We start from the raw sequence: 21,137 nt of genomic DNA on the forward strand, positions 1-21,137 counted from the left end.
TGTTCCTGCTTGTTGGGATCTGCAGACAAGTTAGTTGACTTCAAAGACTTATCCGTGTACCTTTAAGACAGCCACAAATTGTCAGGTATGTAAACAGGGTGTGAAGAATCGGAACTTAGAACCGCAGCATACGGGCACCTACAGCAACAGCAAATAGCAAGCAAGAAGAAGGACACAAAACCCTATCAGGGTCTAACACCTGCACTGTCTAAGATATATAAATAATTTGTATAAACAATAAAGGCCATTTTGCTGGAACCCAGCCACGCAGACATAGTGTTTCTTTTAAGTCCACCTCGACTTGCGTCACCACACCTGCTCATATCTTGCTTGGGGGGGGAAGGGGGGGGCGCACTCAAGACAAACACCACCTGCTCATTGAAGTTGTTCTTGAGCTCCCTGTCCAAGTTAAGCAATCCCTAATTAAAGGCAAAGGCTTTTTCATAAGCAACAATCAACTTAAGTTTTCACCACACACATCAATAGCAAGCAAATCATTAAATGCACCATTTCCAGAGAGACAGTCACACTTTAGATTCAGATAGCATTTGAGTTTATAGCACACTAGCTCTTCCTGATACACCGTGAGCATGCACTAAGATACCATTACTGCAGAAGTCACTGTCAGCAAATAGACTTGTTAGGCACTGCACACAGTAATGCTAGAACAGGCTGCCAGCCACATTTCATCACCTCCTTTCCAAAAGGGGGTTTAATTTAAATAACGTCTTCTGACTAATCAGATTTGATAGGTTATTCAGGAGCCACTGTTACAAGCATCTTACTGTTGCTCTGTCCTGCTGGCTGGAAAAAAAGTTACAGCCAGTTAGGTTACCAATGTTGCTACTATGCTTCTGGGCCTGAACTGTATTTGCTTAGTCAAAGCTCTTACACCATGCAGTAAACGTTTACTTAACTTTGTTACTGCTCTTTTAGAAATTTAAAGGACTTTCTCTCAAAGCCTTACTCCAAACCAGCTAATGGACAACTGCAGCCCTGTCACTGTTGCCTCTCATCTCCAGACTCTCAAACAGGATGCTGAAGGGCATCTGTGGGAATGGCACATAGGGGCACAAGTTTTGTCTGATGCTTTACTGCACATTTAAAATTGATAAAGAACATACTCTACTGCACAAACTTTTTCAACATCTTCCCTGGGCTAGGGAAACAAGTTAGTTGCATAGTACTACAAGGTTTTTTTCTACAGCCACCTACAAATGCCAACCCCCCTTTGCTCCATTCCCTCATTCTTGGTTCTGGATAACCCTCTGAAGAGAGGATCAGGACTACAAATGCCTAAAAGTTATAAGCAACTTTGCTTCAGTGGCTGCTGCCGATCTGATGTGGGCTCTTCCCTTCCTATATGTTCATTTTTCACTTAACACTGAGGCAATAGGGCAACATTCTTAAAACCAGCCAGCCAGAGGAACATAGTAAAGCAGAGCCCAGGATGAGGGCAGAGAACCTCAGAGCGATGACAGAAGGGGATAGGGGGACAACACTACAGAGAAACCACCACAACAACCACCACCATAAAGATGCAGAAACAGAGAAGCAGCAAGACAAAACTGATGACAAACTGGCACAAAAGATAGATGACAAGCTGGAAAGGCTTGAAGGGACAGCACAGAGATGACAAAGACAGTCCACCTGGCACATCACCACTTAAATCTGAATGACTACCTAGCTGTGCTGCCAGACAAGAATGTGGAGAAGCATGACCTGGTACAGTCAAGCAATACCAAAGGGACAGTCTCATCAATAAATGAGGGGGGGGAAAAACTACCAAGTGACACATGAAGAGCTGCTGGGAAGTTGGAGTGGTTTTTAATTATTATTTCCATGTTCCTTCTATTGGTGTTTTTCCCTGAAGTTTATACCTACATTCCTTTTCTTTTGAAAGAGCTCCGACTGGTCAAGTGGGATGCATTCTATCACTAATGGTACCTGGAGCAGCTTTTTCAGTGATAACAAGGCCAATTTAACTATTTGTCAAGAACTGGTCTCTTGTTGCTATATTCCTCATTTTGAGGTGCAAGTATGTCTAGATTCCAGACCACATGAATTCTCTGAATTAACTCCCACCTAAGATTCAGATAAATAAGAAATTTACTTACGAGTCAGAGGAAACCAAAATGCCTCAACTTTTCAACTATACTCAATTCAGCACGTTATGATTTTCAGATATGAGACCTGATCTTTTAACTTCCATTTTGTCTGCCAGTACATATAGCGTAGTTTAAGTACACAGAACTGAGGATGCATCCATTCACTCTGAAAACTAAAAAAAAAAAAAAAACAAACCAACAAAACAACACTTAATTTTCTTATTGCTGCCTGTATTACATTCATGAACTACTACTGATTTTACACTGAGAAACAGTGAAAAGCAGTTTGATTCAAGTGACTAATTTTTAATGCATCACAAGTACTCCAGATTTAAACAGTGGTTTAAGTTTTTACTATAACTACTTGTGCAAGTGAAAGGTTATAACCAACATCAGAATTCTGTATATAGCCTCATACAACAAAAAAAGTAGACAGTGCCTGTTGCTAAGATAAAACAAGACTTAAGATTCTCATATCAAAGCTTCCCACCTACGTAAGCATTTAGTTATTGCTATGCAATTGAGATATCTTACAGATGCTGACAATAAAAAGCTGATCACAGTTTACTACAGTACAAAACAGATTCCATTTTCATTTACTACAGTCTCCAAATAGATGTCATCACCCCAAAATCTGCAGCAACTGCTTCTACTTTGTACCTCTAGCAGTTTTGCAAACAACAAGCAATCAGCTGCACAGAGATACTCCCCTTCCATAAAGCACAATGACATTGAGCCACTGATAACAGCTCTTTGGATAAAATTGTAAAACTAGATTTGACACATTGCAACTACATTTTCTGCAGGGGGAAAAAAAAAGGGGGGGGGGAAGAAGCATCACTTTCACTAGCCTTAACAGAAAAAAAATATTTAAGTATATCTACTGCAATCCAGGAGATAAGGTACCTTAAGGCTCTTGTTCTAAGACCCTCCTTGAAGCAAGCACTAGTATGGAGTTTCCATTCAATTTTCAATGGTCACTGGAAATAAAGTCAGACAAAGCTTTTAAAATGGAAAAATAGAATCAGCTAGCAGGTCAGACATCACTTACTATTTTATGTATTTGAACTCAACCAAAACACACGTGTACAAGAACAATGGGATCCATGTTAGACTACTATAGATTCATCAATTTTTATTCTTATGCTAGGGTCACATGCACTACCTACTCTCACAACACATTTAATGTTTCCCCAGCAAAACTCAGTACAGTACTGACAGAAAACGCAGCCGGTTAAATTAACTATTCCACCTACAAACAACTCACTCCGCCTGCCCTGCAGTAAGCAGGCTAAAACCTTGAACTCTGCATGGAAGCCACTGCTTCAAATCCTGATTTCACCCTTAGTCCAAGCAGTTTAAATACATATAAGGCCACCAACAGCCTTCTCCCACTCCCTACAGGATCTCTCCCATAACGTGGTTTAAACCGCCAAACTTTTCCAGCCATCTGACATCCCTGTTTTCCACTAACATACCTCATTTCTCTCAACTAAAAGAGCTATATTCTGAGAATGCAAGTTTCCTGCAAATTCACTTAATTTAGAAGCCACCAGTTATTTCCATAATATTTCCATGGGTTGGGTTGGAAGGGACCTTCAAGTATCATCTAGTCCAACCCCTCTGCCACAGGTAAAGACACCTTCCACTAGACCAGGTTGCTCAAAGCCCCATCCAACCTGGCTTTGAACACTTCCAGGGATGGGGCATCCACAGCTTCTCTGGGCAAGCTGTTCCAATGTCTCACCACCCTCATTATAAGTAAGATTTCTTCCTTATGTCCAATCCAAATCTACCCTCTTTCAGTTTCATCTCTCAGTGTTGCCCACTTTCCAGGAAACACCCCTATTCACTAGAAGTTACTCTTTCACCAAATATACACTTTGAGATACATGAAAACAGAAGTTCTAGAAGTTTCCTATTACTGAAACACCTAAGAGCTGATCACAGCATACCTGGAAAAGCATGCTCACCAAAACACTTTTCTGCAAAGTGACAACATAAGCCCCCAAAAAAGTCAAGTAAACATATGAAGAATGTCACATCTGTAGCACCTAAGATGGAATTTACATTTCTCACATTAGTGCTGTCAAGACAAAGGTAAAACAAGCTTTGAGGCATGTTTTGAAAAAAATCAGGAAGGTTTGAGATAGTTTGAGTTTTATGCATCTTCTTCCACCCATCAATGTGTCACTGATACAGTTTCAGCTTTCGATGCTGGTTCATTTTGTCCTTAATTCGTGTCGCTCCTACTAAACCAATAGGTATCTGTCTTCATCCAACTTCTTATCAAGACCAAGACAAGAAAACAAGCACATACAGAAATACATGTCTGAAGAGATCTCAAGTTTTGTTTCACTGAAGGACAAAAAAACCCCACCCAAACAGTTTACAGACAAGGAAGAAACACCCACCAAAACAACTCATCACTGTTCAAGGTGAACACTCACTTCAACTATTTTCATATGTTCATCGAGCTGAGGTCTCAGCAAGGACACACTCCTTCCCAGACTAACTCAACAGAACAAAGGAATCAAATTGAAATATAAAAAAAAGCAAATAAATCTAATAAAAATATGGTCCCATTGCAGTAATGCCTAAATAAGAACCAATCTTGTTTCATCTCCAGATACAGTACCAGTTAAGCCTGCTTTCATGCTTTCCCACCCTAGATGGGAAATATTATCAGTAGTCAACACCGAATTAAATTTCACTACCAGGGGTCATTTTAGATGAGCAAATTTCACTTATTTTCATTAAATGTGGAACTGTTGCATAACAGAGCATAAAGAGCAGGAAACTGTTTTAAAGTGAATACTTACACCTTAATTATTTATTGAAAAGGTTTGTTAACTTTAGGGAAGACCAGAGCTGGTAGCAAAGATTAAGTTCTGCTCTTTAAAAAAATAGATAAGAACAGAAATATCATTACCAGCTGGGGGGGTGGGTGGGGATGGGGATAAAATACTCTGACATATGAAAACAGCAGCAGACACCTGAACAGGCTCAGCAAAGTGGTAGTACCCACAGCAAGCACACTTCTGGAATTGAATTAATTGGTAACACAGGAAGTTGTCTTGAGCAAACTTGTCTAGCATAGAAAAGTAGAAACTTATCTTTGTGCAGAGAAGTCAAACTGAGGTTGCCCTCAACTATAGCGGATATATTACAAAAAACAGAATATGATAAGTAAATTAGCTGCTTGCTGTGTTGTATATTAGAAAACTTCAGTGACCTGCACTACCTGAAGGCAGCACACTCCAGTCCTAAGCAAAAACATCTTCCTTTATTTTGGATCCATCTCTTGATTTTGGATTTCTCAAACAGCAAAAGTCCCTCTATTTAGGGCTGCTTAAATGGAAATATGGTTCAGCCTACAGTCCAACAATGGATTGAAGAGTTCAAGAATGGAAGCCACAAGCAACAGGAAAGAGGAGAAAAAAAAAAACCAAAACAACAAAAAAACCCAAACACCACGCTCCACAACTACACCAAGAATCTCACTGCATTCTCTCAACTTTGGACCAATATCTTTTATGCCCCAATTTTCCCTATGAAGTCACTCCCATACAGCTTTTCATCTTACTATAAAAGCCTTAAGGATGTTCTTCTGGATTGATAATACAAAACTGGATTTAGTCCAAATTTTATTTCTAAGTTACTATTTCAAATTAATTTAAGTCTATAATTTTGCTATACACTGTATATCCAGTCTCGCTCAGTGGAATAAACATTTTTCCTGCATATAAGAAATTTCTTCAGCAGCTACAGTAATGAATGCAACCCCTGAAACACTTAAAGCAATGAATAACTGAACAGAAATAGCTCATTTCAAGTGCAAAAGCAGCCTTCAGAAACGCATTAGCTTAATTTCCTCAGGAAATTTTAACAGATCCGACTCAACTTCAGCAATCTATCCTTACTTCTATTTTATAATTAGACCAGAGTAGGTTGCTAGATAAGGCTGCCCCACAACCATCCAACAGTAATACCCACAGCTTCTCCTCTCCAAACATCTAAAAGATGGACAACAATATGGGACTAACAGTACAGAGAACTCTCCTCAGCAGACCATCATTATCATTACTATGACAAAGTAACAAGTTGTTGAGTTTGGGGTTTTTTTAAAAAGAAAGAAATTAGAAAGACTATGGGTTGACTATTCCTCAACTGAAATATCAGATTTTCTCCTGTAACCTAAGAATCAGTCCCAGCCTATCTCTTATCACCCATGTATCTGATTCAATCCAGCTTACTTCAGCAAATAAATCCAGTGCTGCCTAAGGACAGGACAGGAGCATCACATTTACATTCCTGCAGTAATGTCAAATTACAAGAGAAATATGTCTTGAAGAAGGCTTTAGTAAGATGGATACACAACTTCTTCTCTCCCAACTTGAAGGGAAAGAGACCTTTACATTACTCAATACAATCAATTTATTCAGAGTATAGCTAGATCCCTGCACTGAATACTGGTGTATTTCAAGTGTTCACCTCCTTGGGAGAAAAAGCAGTTCTTCATTGGTCCAATACCATAACATACAAAACATCCCAAGAGACAGGTAAACCTTCAGAACTGTATAGTACTTGCATATGCAATATGAAAGCTCAGGAATGAGAAGGATGACATGTCACACAGATGTAGCACAGCCATTCTGTCAACCAAACGTTTATTTCTAGAGTCCAGCTCCAAAAGCAGCTTAGACCACCTAGCCATTCATATCACATTCAACTTCTCCACCTTTGTCTACCTTCATTTATCTTGCATCCCATAATATGCTTGTGGATTCTTTAAGCTGTATTTATTAAGGTTTTTCCAGTTGAAGATCTTCACACAGAAGGGATTACAGAACATAATAGTATTACATTTGTGTCCAAACTTGAATTTGCTAGCTTTCCCTTTGCATACAAATTGAGAAAAACTCAACAGCATTAGTTACGAGTGACAAGTTTTTAACCATCATTAGTAACATAACTTCTTTGTAAAGAAGTTACATCACCAAGTGCCTGTGCTTAGTAGTCTAGGAATGTGTTATGAGCTTTTTACCAGCTATCAAAAGTTTTCCAGGTAAGTCAACGGAAATTACTCCTACAAACAAGAAAGAAGCCTATAACTGCAGTTCTGAAAATTGCCCTCTGTTAAGATGCTAATCAGAATCTAGCAATTGTTCTTCCAGACAGTTTTCTGGCTTAAAGGAATTGCATTTTGCATTTGCACAAGCACGAGACTCTTTATCAGCTGTAGGAGTCCTGAAATGCATCTTCCCCCCAACTCAAAGTCTGAAAGTTCTTCAGATTAAAATAACAAATATTTGTCTGATTAAAAATTGATAAATAATTTTCTTACCCAAACATTTTCTTTAAATTACTTCTCAGAACAGTATCTAGAGGATGATACTTCATGTAGTTATATGCTTAGTTGTAAAAGTAATTGCAGGTACAAAGCCCTGCCAGCCAATGACCACTGACAGAATTACAGCTTCATTAACAAATCTAGGTTTATAAAGGAGCTCACAAATCTGAGGTATGTAATATAGAAGTCAACCCCCAAAATCTTTATGGTTCATTACCCCCTCAAGTGCAAAGTTATTTTATACTACCACAACTTTTCCATCCATTTTTGTTTACACAACTCCAACTCACACCTGATTTAAGGGATAAATTAACTTATTCCCTCTCTTCCCAATAAAGAGCCTAAAGGTACTTTGAGAAGCACAATACAACTGCTTCTTTTTACACTGTCACAAACACAGCAAGCAAAATTAAACTCAATCTTTTAGCTTTTATCAATAAGTCAAGTAGACTGGCAATTTATCAGAATATTCAACCCAGCACCAACTGTAAAACACAGTGTCATGGTTTAACCCCAGCCAGTAATTAAGTGCCACACAGCCATTTGCTCACTCCCCCCTCACCCAGGGGGGTGGGGAGAATTGGAAAGGAATGCAAGACTAGGGTTGAGATAAGAACAGTTAAACAGTTGAGAGAAAATAAAAAGAACAACAGTAACAGTTATAATGGAAAGGAGGGAGAAGGGGAGAGGAATAAAATCCAAAGAGAATAGAGAAAACTAATGACGCACAAGTGCTCACCACCTACTGACCAGTGCCCAGCCAGTCCCTGAGCATCAACCGGCAGCCCTGACCAACACAAATACACACACAGAGTTTATATACCAAGCATGATATCCCAAGGTATGGAATATCCCTTTGGTCAGTTTGGGACAGCCATCCTGGCTGTGTCCCCTCCCAGTTTCCTGTGCCCCTCCAGCCCTCCCACCAGCAAGGCCTGAGAAACCAAGTTGTCCCCAACCACATTGTTCTCACACCAAATCCAAAACACAGCACTGCACTAGCCACCAAGAAGAAAATCAACTCTATCCCAGCTGAAACCAGGACACACAGGAATAAGCCAATGTCAAAAACTTATGATATAGAAACTGGACACTGACAACAACATTGAATGTTCTGAATTGCCAATCCATAAAGTTTGCAGAAGCAACATAAAACCACAAGCTTATACAATTAAAAAGGATGAGGACAAGTAAGGCGATGCCTTCTGTGACATTATATCACATGCCACCAGCACCAGCCAAAACTCCTCTGGCTGCCAGTGTGATAGAATTAGACGAGATGGTCTGCTGGATTGGTCCAGAAACCTGACTCCTGAGATGTGTACCATCTCAGCCCCATTCCCTTCCTCATAGCTAGTACAGGGCTACACACATAGCTCTCTTCTGTATGGAGAAAAGGAGAAGGCCAGGACAGGGTTTTTCCCCCCTTCTTCCCTGAAAAAAGCTGTCGCAGAGCAGATATGCCAGGTACACAAGGTCAACCCTACAAAGCCAGCAGTCACAGGAGTGCCTGCACACAAGTAGGATAAAGGAAGGAAGGAGAGGAAGAGGTCTAGCTAATTGTAGTACCGTCTCTTCTTCTTTTTCCTTAACACCCTAGATAGAAGTTGGAGTAAGATTCCCCCTACCAAGCCCCCACAAAAGCCTCTTAACCCCATAGAAGACATACTGCATCTCACAGCCTGTTATCCATAGCACAGCCACCAAAGTTGCATCACCCGTCACAACTCAGTTGTTCCTTAATTTGGCAATACTCACTACTTGTCATTTAGGAATATCCACCTCAGAGTGCTTTAACTCAACATGAATACGTTTTTACTGAGTCCAGAAAAGCAGCTATATTAGTTACCCAGCCAAGTGCTAGAGTCCACATGCTTATCTCTATTCTAATGAGACAGCATCAACATAATAAGATTTCTGTAAGACTATTTTTTTTTCTTGTTTGGAATTTTTAAGTGATGTGGGGAATAAAACAACTTGATAAGGCAATTACTTATTTCCATCTATTGTAATTTCTATTACTAATTAAAAAACAAGGCAATCCTAACTTTCCCTTTAAAATTATAGATTTTGAGCTATCAAAACTCAGGAAAATAGTTCTTAAATTATGCTAAATAGCTTCACAGAAGCATTAAATGTTTTGCTTCTAGTAAGTACTGAGCTAAACAGAACACAAGGCATTACCAGGAAGTTAAAAACTACAAAACCGAAATATTCTTGCACCATACATCCATGGTACCTCTGCAACTCAAATGCAGAGAGAGATATAATCCTTTTCCCCATTCAAAAACAGAACAGCTAACTGAAAAAGATCCAGAAATAGATAATAAGCATGAACAGAGATCTGGATGGCTATGACCCGTGAAGTAAACAAGATTTTGGTTCTTCAGCCTAAAAGACACAAGTAAAGACTGAATACAGTAGAAATCTGAAGTCACAAGTGACACAGGGAAGGCGAGTACCATGGTTTACACAAAACGAGCCAGAAATTAACAAGTTACCTGAAAGCAGGTTTGACAAAAACCATACATGCACCACCCCTACCCCTACACCCATCCCCCAAAGAAAAGCAGAAGTTTCAGCTCTTCACAGAAGATTTAATTACCATGGGGAGGACCTTAACTCTAAACATCACAGACACTAACCATTTACTAAGACTTTAATATCATTCAGCTCTTAGAAAGCAAATTCATCGAAGGTTATTAAACAGAAAAGGCATTCTTTTGACTCAGACAGTCCCCAAAACTGCTGGAAAGCAGAAGAGCATACGGAAAGGAGCATCAACCCTACTTGCCTGACCTCCCTCTGCTCCTCGGGTCCACCCCAGGACGCAGCGCGAGGACTCCATCCCTCTGAGCTGAACACACAGGTTCTCATCTCCATTAAACAGTACTTTTAAAGGCAGCACCGAGAAGCCGCGACGACGGGGAGCAAAGCCACACGCTACCGCGGCGCCCATCGGCTCGCACCCCTCCGCGGCCGGGGGAGGGGCCCCCAGCCTGCGAGCCCCCCCGGGAGGCCAGCAGCCCCGCAGCCACCCCGCCAGCACCTCACACGTGCTGAATCAAGACGGGGGCGCGGAGGGTCCCTCGCCCCGGACAAAGAGAAACAGCAGCGAAGCCTGCCCCAGCGGTGGGGTGGAGGACCGAAGGAGCAGCCGGCTGCGCCTCCCTACCCAGGCCCCCCCTACAAGGAAAATTAGCATCCCCACCCCCTACCGGCCCACTCGTTACCCTTGCGGTGCCTGACGGCTCCAGCTGTCCCCGGGGTCACTATCCACCACCCATACCTACAAAACCAACAACATATCTCCAACTCTACGATCAGACAACGCCATCTTATCTACCTGCCCTCCACTTCACCTCCCCGGCAACGCACTGGCGTCACACCGCGAGGTCACCTGCCCCCGCCGGTCCAATCGGGAGATGCTCACAGTGACGTCACTTCAGCGGGGCGAGGGGCGGGGCGAGGGACGCCTCTCCTCCTTCCCCGAGGAGGGGGGGGACATGTCTGGTGGCTCTTGGCACTGTCCCTGGCTCTGGCCTTGCCCAGAGGCTCCTCCAGCACCTCCTGCCCCTCTCCCACCTGGGCACAGCGACAGGCTCCCTAGGGGGTTGGATGAAGGTGGCGAGCCGGGCCTAGAGGGGGCATTTCACCCCATATGCCTCAGCCCCTTCCCTCAGTGGCCATGGCCCCCTTGACACCTGATCTCATCCTTCAGGAGGAGCTGGTACCAGCCCAGCAAAGCTGAAGGGGCACTCCTAATGGAATGCACTGGAGCACGGTGTTTACCCTCCAAGACCAGATTTAGCATTGACCAGATTGAAAGGGCCTTGATCTGAAATGGAGGGGTTTTTTTCCAAAATTTAGGTGGCAGTTGTGTGTGAGTAAGGGAGAATGTGGAAAGGGGGATAAATCATGGTAAATCACAACTGAAAGCAGCCAAACTAGAATTATCCCTTGAGCTTTTGTGGTGGCTTGATCCTGGGTGAATGCCAGGTGCCCACCAAGGCCACTCTATCACTCCCCTCCTCAGCTGGAAAGGGGAGAGAAAATATAATAAAAGGCTTGTGGGTAGAGATAAGGACAGGGAGATCACTCAGCCACTACCATTGTGATAAATGACTTAGTCCCAAAATAGGATTACAATCAAAGTTTGCATTTTATTAAGCAAATAGAGGCAAGCAAACAGCGCTGGGTGCGCCGGGAGTCTCCGCTCCACCAAGATGCGCACCGTACAAAATTTATTTTAGGTTTACATTTCCTAAACTAATACATATTCATAGCTTTTTCTAAGAAAGGGTTGGTTTATGTAAATGTATCCTTGGAATAGGCATGTACTTCATGGCGCATGCTCTTTCTATCTCCGAGGGTCGTCTTAACTCCTATCTGGTGGTCGGTGGATGAAGTCAGCAGTCTTCCTCGGCTCACCCTTAGGATGACCCTAGATTTTACGCATGCGCCCTGTAAACTTCTCTTACTTAACACTGTGCGGTTAGCAGCCAAGCCAGTTTTAGCCAGCATATCAGGGTGTGTAACCAGATGTCCTTTGTAAGATACAGGAACTAGCTATGTAGCCAGATGTCCTTTGCAAGATACAGGAACTATATATGCAGGAGCGGGCTGGAAACTAGGACCATGCATGGCAATCAGTTAGCTGAGGGGAATGTGCTCGAGCTTGTCTAGACAACAATTAACATGATGAGGCATGTTTGCAGAGCACAGGGGAGTGGGAGACGGATGGCGCCAAGGAAAGATAACACCTTGCTGTTAATTGATGGTAGTTAACCACCAATCAGGGATTGCCTAGTATGTAATGCTTAGCTTCAAGAACCAATCTGTTTAAAACGCGCAGCTTCTGAAAGTGTATATAAACTCGTGCTTCTGTACAATAAATTGACATTTGCTTGCATCAAGCTGCGTCCCGTCTCTTCATTTGCCGCATATATACATTGATCACTCTGTTTTTCTTAAGCGTGTGGTTATACAAGGGTATGTAAGACAGAAGGTTACATTTCATCATGCGGTCCTAGCATTGTTCTATATTGACACGAATCAAATGAACACATTTCACACCATCACAGGCAAAACAGATTCGACTTGGGGGAAGTTCATTACCATTCAAAACAGAAAAAAACCAAACACCAACCACCTTCCCTTCCCCCCCACCTCTCCCTTCTTTCTGGGCTTAACTTAATTCCCAATTTCTCTACATCCTCCCCCCGAGCAGCACAGCAGAACAGGGAAGGGGAGGGTTACAGTCAGTTCATCACATGTTGTTTCTGCTGCTCCTTCTCACACTCTTCCCCTGCTCCAGCATGGGGTCACTACCATGAGAGACAGTTCACCATGACCTTTTCCAATATGAGTCCTTCCCACAGGCTGCAGGTCTTCACACACTGCTCCAGCATGGGTCCCTCTCATGGGGTGCAGTATTCAGGAACAGACTGCTCCAGCGTGGGTCCCCCATGGGTCCACAAGTCCTGCCAGCAAACCTGCTCCAGCATGGTTACAGCCTCCTTCAGGCATTCACCTGCTCCAGAGTGGGGTCCTCCATGGGCTGCAGGTGGCTATCTGCTCCACCGTTGACCTCCATGGGCTGCAGGGGGACAGCCTGCCTCACCATGGTCTTCACCATGGGCTGCAGGGGAATCTCTGCTCTGGCACCTGGAACACCTTTTCCTCCTCCTTCTTCACTGACCTGGGTGTCTGCAGAGCTGTTGCTCTCACAGTCTCACTCCTCTCTCCCACTGGCGCAGATTTTTTGTTTTCTTCTCTTCTTAATATGCTGTCACAGAGGCCCTACCACTGTTGCCGATTAGCTCAGCCTTGGCCAGCAATGAGTCCATCTTGGAGCTGGCTGGCATTGGCTCCATTGGATATGAGGGAAGCTTCTGGCCTCTTCTCATAGAAGCCACCCCATAGCCCCCTGCTACCAAAACCTTGCCATGCAAACCCACTACAAACACTATACAGTAAGTCTCCCAGCTGATCAGTAGACTCTTAAAATATTCGGAAAATCGAAGATCAATTCATTAAAGAGAAAGTAACATTTATTAATTCACATATCTTCAACTGATACTTCTTTGGTTTTCCCTTTGAAGTTTCAGGTACCTTTGTTTTAGCTTACACTTGACTTACTCAGCATCCGATATTAGTAGAAGCAACTTCTTCCCTGACTTCTTTATTCCACAGGGCATCCACAGGGGAAAAAATAAGTATCAAAACTGCAGGCCAGATCCAGCTGGTGAGACAGGAAAGGTGCAATCGCTTTCAGTTTTGTTTCTGGGACTAAAACCACAAGCTTGCAAAAGCTAAGTTTAAAGACTACGTTTTCTCTATCCCTATGCTTAGAATTAAGGTTTTGCCTAAAATGTTTGTCACCCAATTGCAATGGTGATCTAAAGCATCGCTGCCACTTTTGAATCACAGCCCTGCAAGTACAGAAAGCTGAAGTTAAGTATCAGTACTACTGTGGTACTGCAACCTAACACCATCCTGCACATAACACTGAATAAATCAGTCCAACTCTACTATGCTGCTATCATGTGTACCATCTCAGCCCCATTCCCTTCCTCATAGCTAGTACAGGGCTACACACATAGCTCTCTTCTGTATGGAGAAAAGGAGAAGGCCAGGACAGGGTTTTTCCCCCCTTCTTCCCTGAAAAAAGCTGTCGCAGAGCAGATATGCCAGGTACACAAGGTCAACCCTACAAAGCCAGCAGTCACAGGAGTGCCTGCACACAAGTAGGATAAAGGAAGGAAGGAGAGGAAGAGGTCTAGCTAATTGTAGTACCGTCTCTTCTTCTTTTTCCTTAACACCCTAGATAGAAGTTGGAGTAAGATTCCCCCTACCAAGCCCCCACAAAAGCCTCTTAACCCCATAGAAGACATACTGCATCTCACAGCCTGTTATCCATAGCACAGCCACCAAAGTTGCATCACCCGTCCAACTCAGTTGTTCCTTAATTTGGCAATACTCACTACTTGTCATTTAGGAATATCCACCTCAGAGTGCTTTAACTCAACATGAATACGTTTTTACTGAGTCCAGAAAAGCAGCTATATTAGTTACCCAGCCAAGTGCTAGAGTCCACATGCTTATCTCTATTCTAATGAGACAGCATCAACATAATAAGATTTCTGTAAGACTATTTTTTTTTCTTGTTTGGAATTTTTAAGTGATGTGGGGAATAAAACAACTTGATAAGGCAATTACTTATTTTTCAGCAATGAGTCTGTCTTGGATCTGTCTGGCATTGGCTCCATTGGATGTGAGAGAGGCTTCTGGCCTCTTCTCATAGAAGCCACCCCATAGCCCCCTGCTACCAAAACCTTGCCATGCAAACCCACTACAGCTTTTTATCCTCAGGGAAGTTGGAAAGCCTGTGGGGTTCTTTTATAGTTTGGTGGGGTTTTTTTTCCAGTTTGGCTTTTCACAGCACCCTTGTCTTTGAGGTTTGTTAGATGAAAACACAAAAATATGGCCTAAAAGAAATTACTTCTTTATCAAGAAAATAGTATGTTTACTGATTTCACGTGAATTGAGGCATCAGAACATTTCAAGTAGTCAGGAGCTGGCTTTTTTTGCAGTCTGTCTGCAAGTCACATGTTTTTCTCTTTTCCTCCCTTCCTTTTTCTTTTCTCTGCAATGTCACTTGCAAAATGGCAATCATTGGGTTTGGGTTACTCAAAATTTTGCCTCTATAAGCATATAAGATACTTATGAGCCATGTGGACATAAAAAAAATCACATATCCATCCACATCAGTTTTAAAGCAGCATATTTAATACAAATATTTAATATGTCCTTTAATTTCCCTTCAATAAGGGAGTTTCCTGGTGGAATAGAGCACTTCAAAGTTTGACTAAGCACCTCATGATGCACTAAGGAATGTGCACTGGACCCTTGTATTCACTCAGAAAAGCCAGGTGATAAAGCCAAGCTGTCTGCTAGGTAAAAGGGTCTCTCTAAGGGAAACCTTGAATAAAGTTTTGCAAAGCGAAGCCAGTACCAGGCCCCTCAAGGCTGGCAGTAGAATGGGAGGAGGAGGTGGTTTATGCTTGTGGTCAGATTTTCCCACAGGAGAGATGGAAAACTTCAGTATAAATTGTGCACGTTAGGATCAACAGGAATACTCTCACAGGGTGGCTCTCAGTGAATGATACCAAATCCGTGTATTCTGCTGCTTTGAGCTGCCAGAGTACCCTTCCCATGTCTCCCCAGCACTGTGGCATCAGCCCACTCCTCCTCACTCTTGGGACTGTGATATAGCTGCTTTTTCTCAGGAGCAGCACAGGCTGCCAAAATAACACCCATCCCTGCCCTCCAGGCATTGTCTGGCAAGCTTCAGTTGCTCAAAAGTAAATGAAGAAAGAAACCAGCTAGACGGTGCTTCTCCTATGCTTAAATTGACGGGGCCCGAGGAGGCCGCCAGCCAGCCCTGCCGGTCTATGCAAGGTAACAAGGAACGGACACGGGACGAAGCTAGAAAGATTCACCTCGAGCCCCACCAACCCTCCCCTGACCGGGCCCCACTGCCCTGGCAACCGCAAAGGGGGCGGGCCAGTCCGCCGCCCCACCTCCTCTGGTTGCTAGGAAACGAGGCTCCCGGGCAGGGCGGAGAAACTGCCGCAAAGGCGCGACGTAACTGTCGTAAAAAAATCCCGGAGAAAACGTCATGAAGCGCGGTCGGTGGGGCTTGTGGCGGAGATAGTGACCGAATCTGGTTTTCATTTATATGCCCTGTTCCTCAACAGCTGTTTCCCCTTCCTGCTCCATGTGGGGTTTAAGCTGGGCTCTTGGCCTCTCCTCATCTTATTATGGCTCGGAAAACAGTTAGTAGGAAGCGGAAAGCGGTAGCAGCCGTCTCCGCGGGGCCTGAGGGGCTACAGGGAGAGCAGGTAGGCTGGGGAGGCGGAAGCGGGTGTGTGGTGCATCGCGTCGCGGGGTGGGGGAGGCCGAATTCCTTTTCCCCGGTGGGGCGGAACGTGCGGTTTCCGGGATGACCCTGACTGGGGGTTGCTGTGTCCTGGTGCTTGGCTTGGCTGGGGTGGGGAAGGAGGGCGATGGGGTTCTGGTGCCTGGGGAAGGTGTCTTCGAGGGGTGGTGGGGAAGAGTACCCCCGGCAGTCCCCGCTCCCTGCCATGGTGGCGCTGGGGGTTCTCTCGGGTTCCTGCCACTACCCCCATTAATTTCAGTTGTTCGGTCCGTAACCGTCGTGTCCCCGTCGCCCCTAGGCTGAGCCATGCTGCGGAGCCACCTGATGCCAAGCCGGAGGAGGCTGACGAAGGGCGCAGTCGGTATTGGGCGGCTCCCGCAGTGTCACCCCCCAAACCTGCTGATATTGTATGAATTCACTGTAGGATAGAATAATGACATCCTCAATTTGTATTGTGTTTGTCAACATCTTGTAATGCTATCCTGTTATTGGCCGACACCTTGTGAGGCTGTCTACATCCTGTTATCTGTCGGCATCCATAGCTAAAACACACCCAAGGAGGAAAGACAGTTAGCAAGAGCTGGTTGAAACTGGTAAGTCACCCAACTCAGCATTTTCTGGCAAAAGGTGAAAGTACACCTTGAGGAAGATCAACGGCCTTCCTCCCAAAGACCACTGCCAGCATCCCGAGGACCCCTGCCCACAATTCTTGGAAGAATTTGCGCAAGCACAAAAGACTGATAAGCTAGTTAACATACAAAGCGAGAGTAGGCAGGTTTAGGTAATGACTATATATAGGCGTTAATTGAATAGTCATTGTTTTATGGTATAAATATAAGATAGTTAGTTACTTTGGACATGCATGTTAGGCGGAAGGATCCCCCATGCATCCAGCGCTGCCAATAAAGGATACTTAGTCGCTACGAAATTTTGACTACGTTCTTTAAATCATGCTGAGCTCATGGCAGGGAGCTGTCGGGGCTGTCCTTTTCTATCTTAAGTGCTTCTCAGTTTTCTCTTTATTTCTGTAAGCATCCGGTGTCTTACCAATATGGACTGTTTTCAGCGTCATCGCAGCGTTACTTCTTTAGCAAATGTTTATGTTTAATTTTATGTTGCTGAAGGCTGTATCAGCATTTCCAAGTCAATCTTCGTGTATGATATTTCATGGATAGTTTGGAAGACTTCAGTATTTTGATGAGAATATCTTTGAATTTGGAAGGGTCATGTCTTAAGTTTGTTCTAGTTGCTTTATCTAATTTCCTTGTTTATTTTCCACAGTATGGATGGGATCACTCAGTTCACAAAAGGAAAAGACTCTCCCTGGTGAAAAGGTCTCTGGTGTACTACCTGAAAGGTAGAGAAGTCAGGGTGCAGAATGAGTCCAGCTATCACCACTTGTTGCATGGATATGCAGCCCAGCAGCTTCCCAGCCTCCTGAAGGAGAGAGAATTTCCCCTCGGAACCCTTAATAAAGTGTTTGTTTCCCAGTGGCTGAACCACCGACAAGTGGTGTGTGGGACAAAATGCAACACAGTAAGTACCACTTGTCTTTCCTCTGTTAATTATTCCACCCCTAGATGATGCTTACCATAACTATAGTATGTAGATTGTGAAGGAAAATATTAGCAAATAATTAGGAGTGAAGTCCAAATCATGCACAGTTAATTTTGTATGAAGGTAATGCTTAATGATCACCCATTCTGCTTGGAAATATGGTACTCTGCAAATAGCTGGAAACCTGAAGCAAGGTCTGTATCTCATGCAGCATCTGTCTAATCCATACAGAGCAATTTACATCTGTTTGCAGGATGGAGAGCAACAGTGGGGTTGAATCTTCTCATTAATGAACGGTGCTAGCTTTGCTAAATGGTAGCTATTGTGCCTAGCAGAGGTTGCTAGTGAGGCTTTTTTCTTTATGCTTGGGGTTATGTGGTTTGGTTCTATCTATGGCTCTGTGCTGCTGACTTTGAAAAGTTGCCACAAAACTAAAAACTATGGTTAAACTCCAGGTATTCTTCAGAGTAGCTAGAAATGTTCCAAGCTTAAAAAATGAATTTCAGGTCTCCAGGATTATCCTTTGTTTTTTCACTTTGTGATCACCCTTCCCCCCCCCCCCCCCCCCCCCCCCCCCCCCCCCCCCCCCCCCCCCCCCCCCCACCCCCCCCCCCCCCCCCCCAATCTCTTTTCAGTGTTCAAATAACTTCCCTTGCTTATGTACCTTTATATGCTTTAGCAAAAATTGAAACCTCGTGGTTAATAAATGGAGGAGACCATGCTTCTTAGATAATGTTCTCTCTGCCAGAGTTAGTAGCCCAACTTCATTGGCTGAGGTTTCATGTATGAAGTTCTGATTGAATTAGCACGAAATCCCAAATTTGTTCTTTGCAAGTTGGTTTGTGCCACAGAAATGAATTGAGCATTGCAAGGAGTGTATAGATCAAGTAGCTCTTAAACCTCAGAGTATATCAGTTGGTGTGATTGTTTCTTTGCCTTAAGTTTTTGCTGTGTTTGTGGGGGTTTTTTGCACAGAAGCTGTGCTCAGTGATGTCTTGCAAGGGACAATTGTTTTTTTCTTTTAGTTTCAGATGTTTTGTTGTTATTCATAGTTACGCAGTGGGAGGCTTTCATGCAGTAGCTCTTAAGAAGCAAGGCCTTGTTTCTTAAACAAAAGAGTCTTTTAACAGGAATAAGCCTGAAATAGAATCTCTTTGCCACCTTTCTTCATGTGTGTTCATCATCTCAGTCAGTAGCCAGCACTGTTTGTGGAACAGTTTACAGGAGACAAACTCCTGCTGAAACACAAGCTCTTGAAAATCTTGCTTACTCTAGCAAGATGACTGTTTTATAGAGCTGCAACAATTTTGCTGTGTTCTGTAATCTCCGTAGTTCCAGTACTGCTACAGTAAAGATAAATGAGCAAATGTGTTGTTAATGCAATGTAGCAGAAAACTGGGACCAAACAATTGCAGAACTGAAGAGGGGTTAAACTGATATGAAGAAATGGTGCGAAATAGGGACAATAAACATCGATTGTGATTCTATATGTCTGCTCAAGGAGTGTAGGTGTGGTGATTGGTCACGTAACCATATAGTTTTAAGGAAATAACTAATGATAGAAAGAGTCTGTTCTTCTTCCTCTAACAAAAGGGGCTATTTATAAAAAGGATGAGAAACATTCCAATGCTATCTAGAGGGAGGGAGTGCTAAGTCTCCTTGCTGGAGAAGATCAGATGGTCACAAGGACATGAATCACCTACAAACCTGCAAGACCACCACATTCCAGGCAAAGGACTGATAAGCTAATTAACATACGAAGCGAGAGTAGGTGGGTTTAGGTAACGAATATGTATAGGCGTTAATTGAACATTCATTTGGTTTTTTTGTATAAATATGAGATGGTTCGTCATTTCGGTTGTGCACGCTTGTGGTGGAGCGATCCCCCATGCATCTGCGCACAATACACATACTTACTTTATAACTTTTGAGTTAAATTCTGTACGTCACAACCGTATTGTTGCTTCCACTGCATACACTGCAATGAAGTGTATGCTTCCACAGGTAGATTAAATGTTACAGATGGACCTTGTCTTTTATTAACCAAAATATGGCGATTACAAAAGAAGTCACTTCAGTGTTGTGAAAGATTGTATATGAATTATGAATACTGTAATAGCTTTAGCTTGGTTGCTTTGCATTCACATTTGAACAAGTAGGATGTTAAACTCTACACTCTAATAATAAGATTTTTCTCTTATCTTGAGTAAGCAACCTAACAAAGAAGAATTCCCTTGTTGATTCTCATATGCTGAGCTTGTGGCATTTAAGTTGGGAGTAAATCTAAAACATTTTGGTTGACTTCAATGGGGTTTACCACATTAGTTATATGTAATTAAAGTTTATATTTTTCTGTTGCATTATGTAAATCAAAGCTTGAATGTGTCCCTGAGAGCTTTTTGTGTTTAATTTATAAATTGCCTTTGGCTATGCTGTGCCAGAAGGATTCACTATTTCTAACAAAAAAAATACGCTCTTGTCATAGAGGAGTAGGTTTGCTTTTAGTCACTTTACAGTACTAGTCACTGTAAACGCTGAAGAGAATATGGAGTTCTCCGTCAATTGCTCACTTTTAATGAGGATTATAACTTTTTATCCTTAAAAATATCCCTGGGTATGATTGTGTATATGAAATAACTTTCTTGTTATCTAGTGGATCCTGGTGCTCACAGTTGGCCAGCTGTAAATAAAATTTTTGGGTTTCTTAAAGGTGCATGCTGTTTCTAATAGATCTAGAATTATGGAACCTATACAAGCATTCAAGTGTCTAAAAATTCAAACACAATCGCCTGGGCTTTTCTAAGGCAGGATTAATATTTGTAATCTCCTTGATCTTGTATGCAATGGGCTGCTTAATGTTTTTCAAATTCAAATGATGAGCAGGCAAACCTCTGAGAGGTGCCGTTATTTAGGGTGGGTCATCATGACACCTCAATTAGCAAAGGCTGATACCATGAAGTTTCAGAAGAAGATCCTGTAACTGGTGTTTTCTGTTCAAGCTTCCTAGAGAAACTTTGAGACTTATGTAGGATACATATGGCAAACAAAAACACTGAACATGAGATTGCTCAAGTTTGGGGTTTTTTTTGCTATTTTGGGGAAATGATAAAGAATAATGCAGCTCCTAAAAAGTTCCAATAACTTTGCAGCTTCTGTTGTTCCCTTAGTTCTGTGT

The 21,137-nt window shown here is 42.9% G+C and overlaps 2 protein-coding genes across 15 annotated transcripts in view; one reads left to right on the top strand and one right to left on the bottom strand.

The window, feature by feature from the left end:
* Positions 1 to 10,896, bottom strand: part of LOC119140880 (ubiquitin-associated protein 1-like) — a 34,239-nt gene extending 23,343 nt beyond the window's left edge. For 7 of the 12 annotated variants that reach the window (XM_037372547.1, XM_037372544.1, XM_037372548.1 and 4 more), the window contains exon 1: positions 10,695 to 10,801. The gene's annotated coding sequence lies outside the window, so the exon portion shown is untranslated. The other 5 variants (XM_037372542.1, XM_037372539.1, XM_037372541.1 and 2 more) reach the window with 5 other exon arrangements.
* Positions 10,897 to 16,115: 5,219 nt separating this feature from the next.
* The window catches only part of LOC119140761 (DDB1- and CUL4-associated factor 12-like), a 30,756-nt gene continuing 25,734 nt past the window's right edge, over positions 16,116 to 21,137 (top strand). Inside the window, exons 1-3 of one of the 3 annotated variants that reach the window (XR_005101698.1) lie at positions 16,116 to 16,367; positions 16,704 to 16,998; positions 17,687 to 18,156. Coding sequence is in view for 1 of the 3 variants with exons in the window: in XM_037372338.1 (XP_037228235.1) it covers positions 16,287 to 16,367; positions 17,687 to 17,989 (384 nt within the window). In the remaining 2 variants the exon portion in view is untranslated. Of the gene's footprint in view, positions 16,368 to 16,703; positions 16,999 to 17,686; positions 18,514 to 21,137 lie in introns of those variants that run through there. The other 2 variants (XR_005101697.1, XM_037372338.1) reach the window with 2 other exon arrangements.

Source organism: Falco rusticolus, chromosome W (genome assembly GCF_015220075.1).
Source record: "Falco rusticolus isolate bFalRus1 chromosome W, bFalRus1.pri, whole genome shotgun sequence".
Taxonomy (NCBI): domain Eukaryota; kingdom Metazoa; phylum Chordata; class Aves; order Falconiformes; family Falconidae; genus Falco; species Falco rusticolus.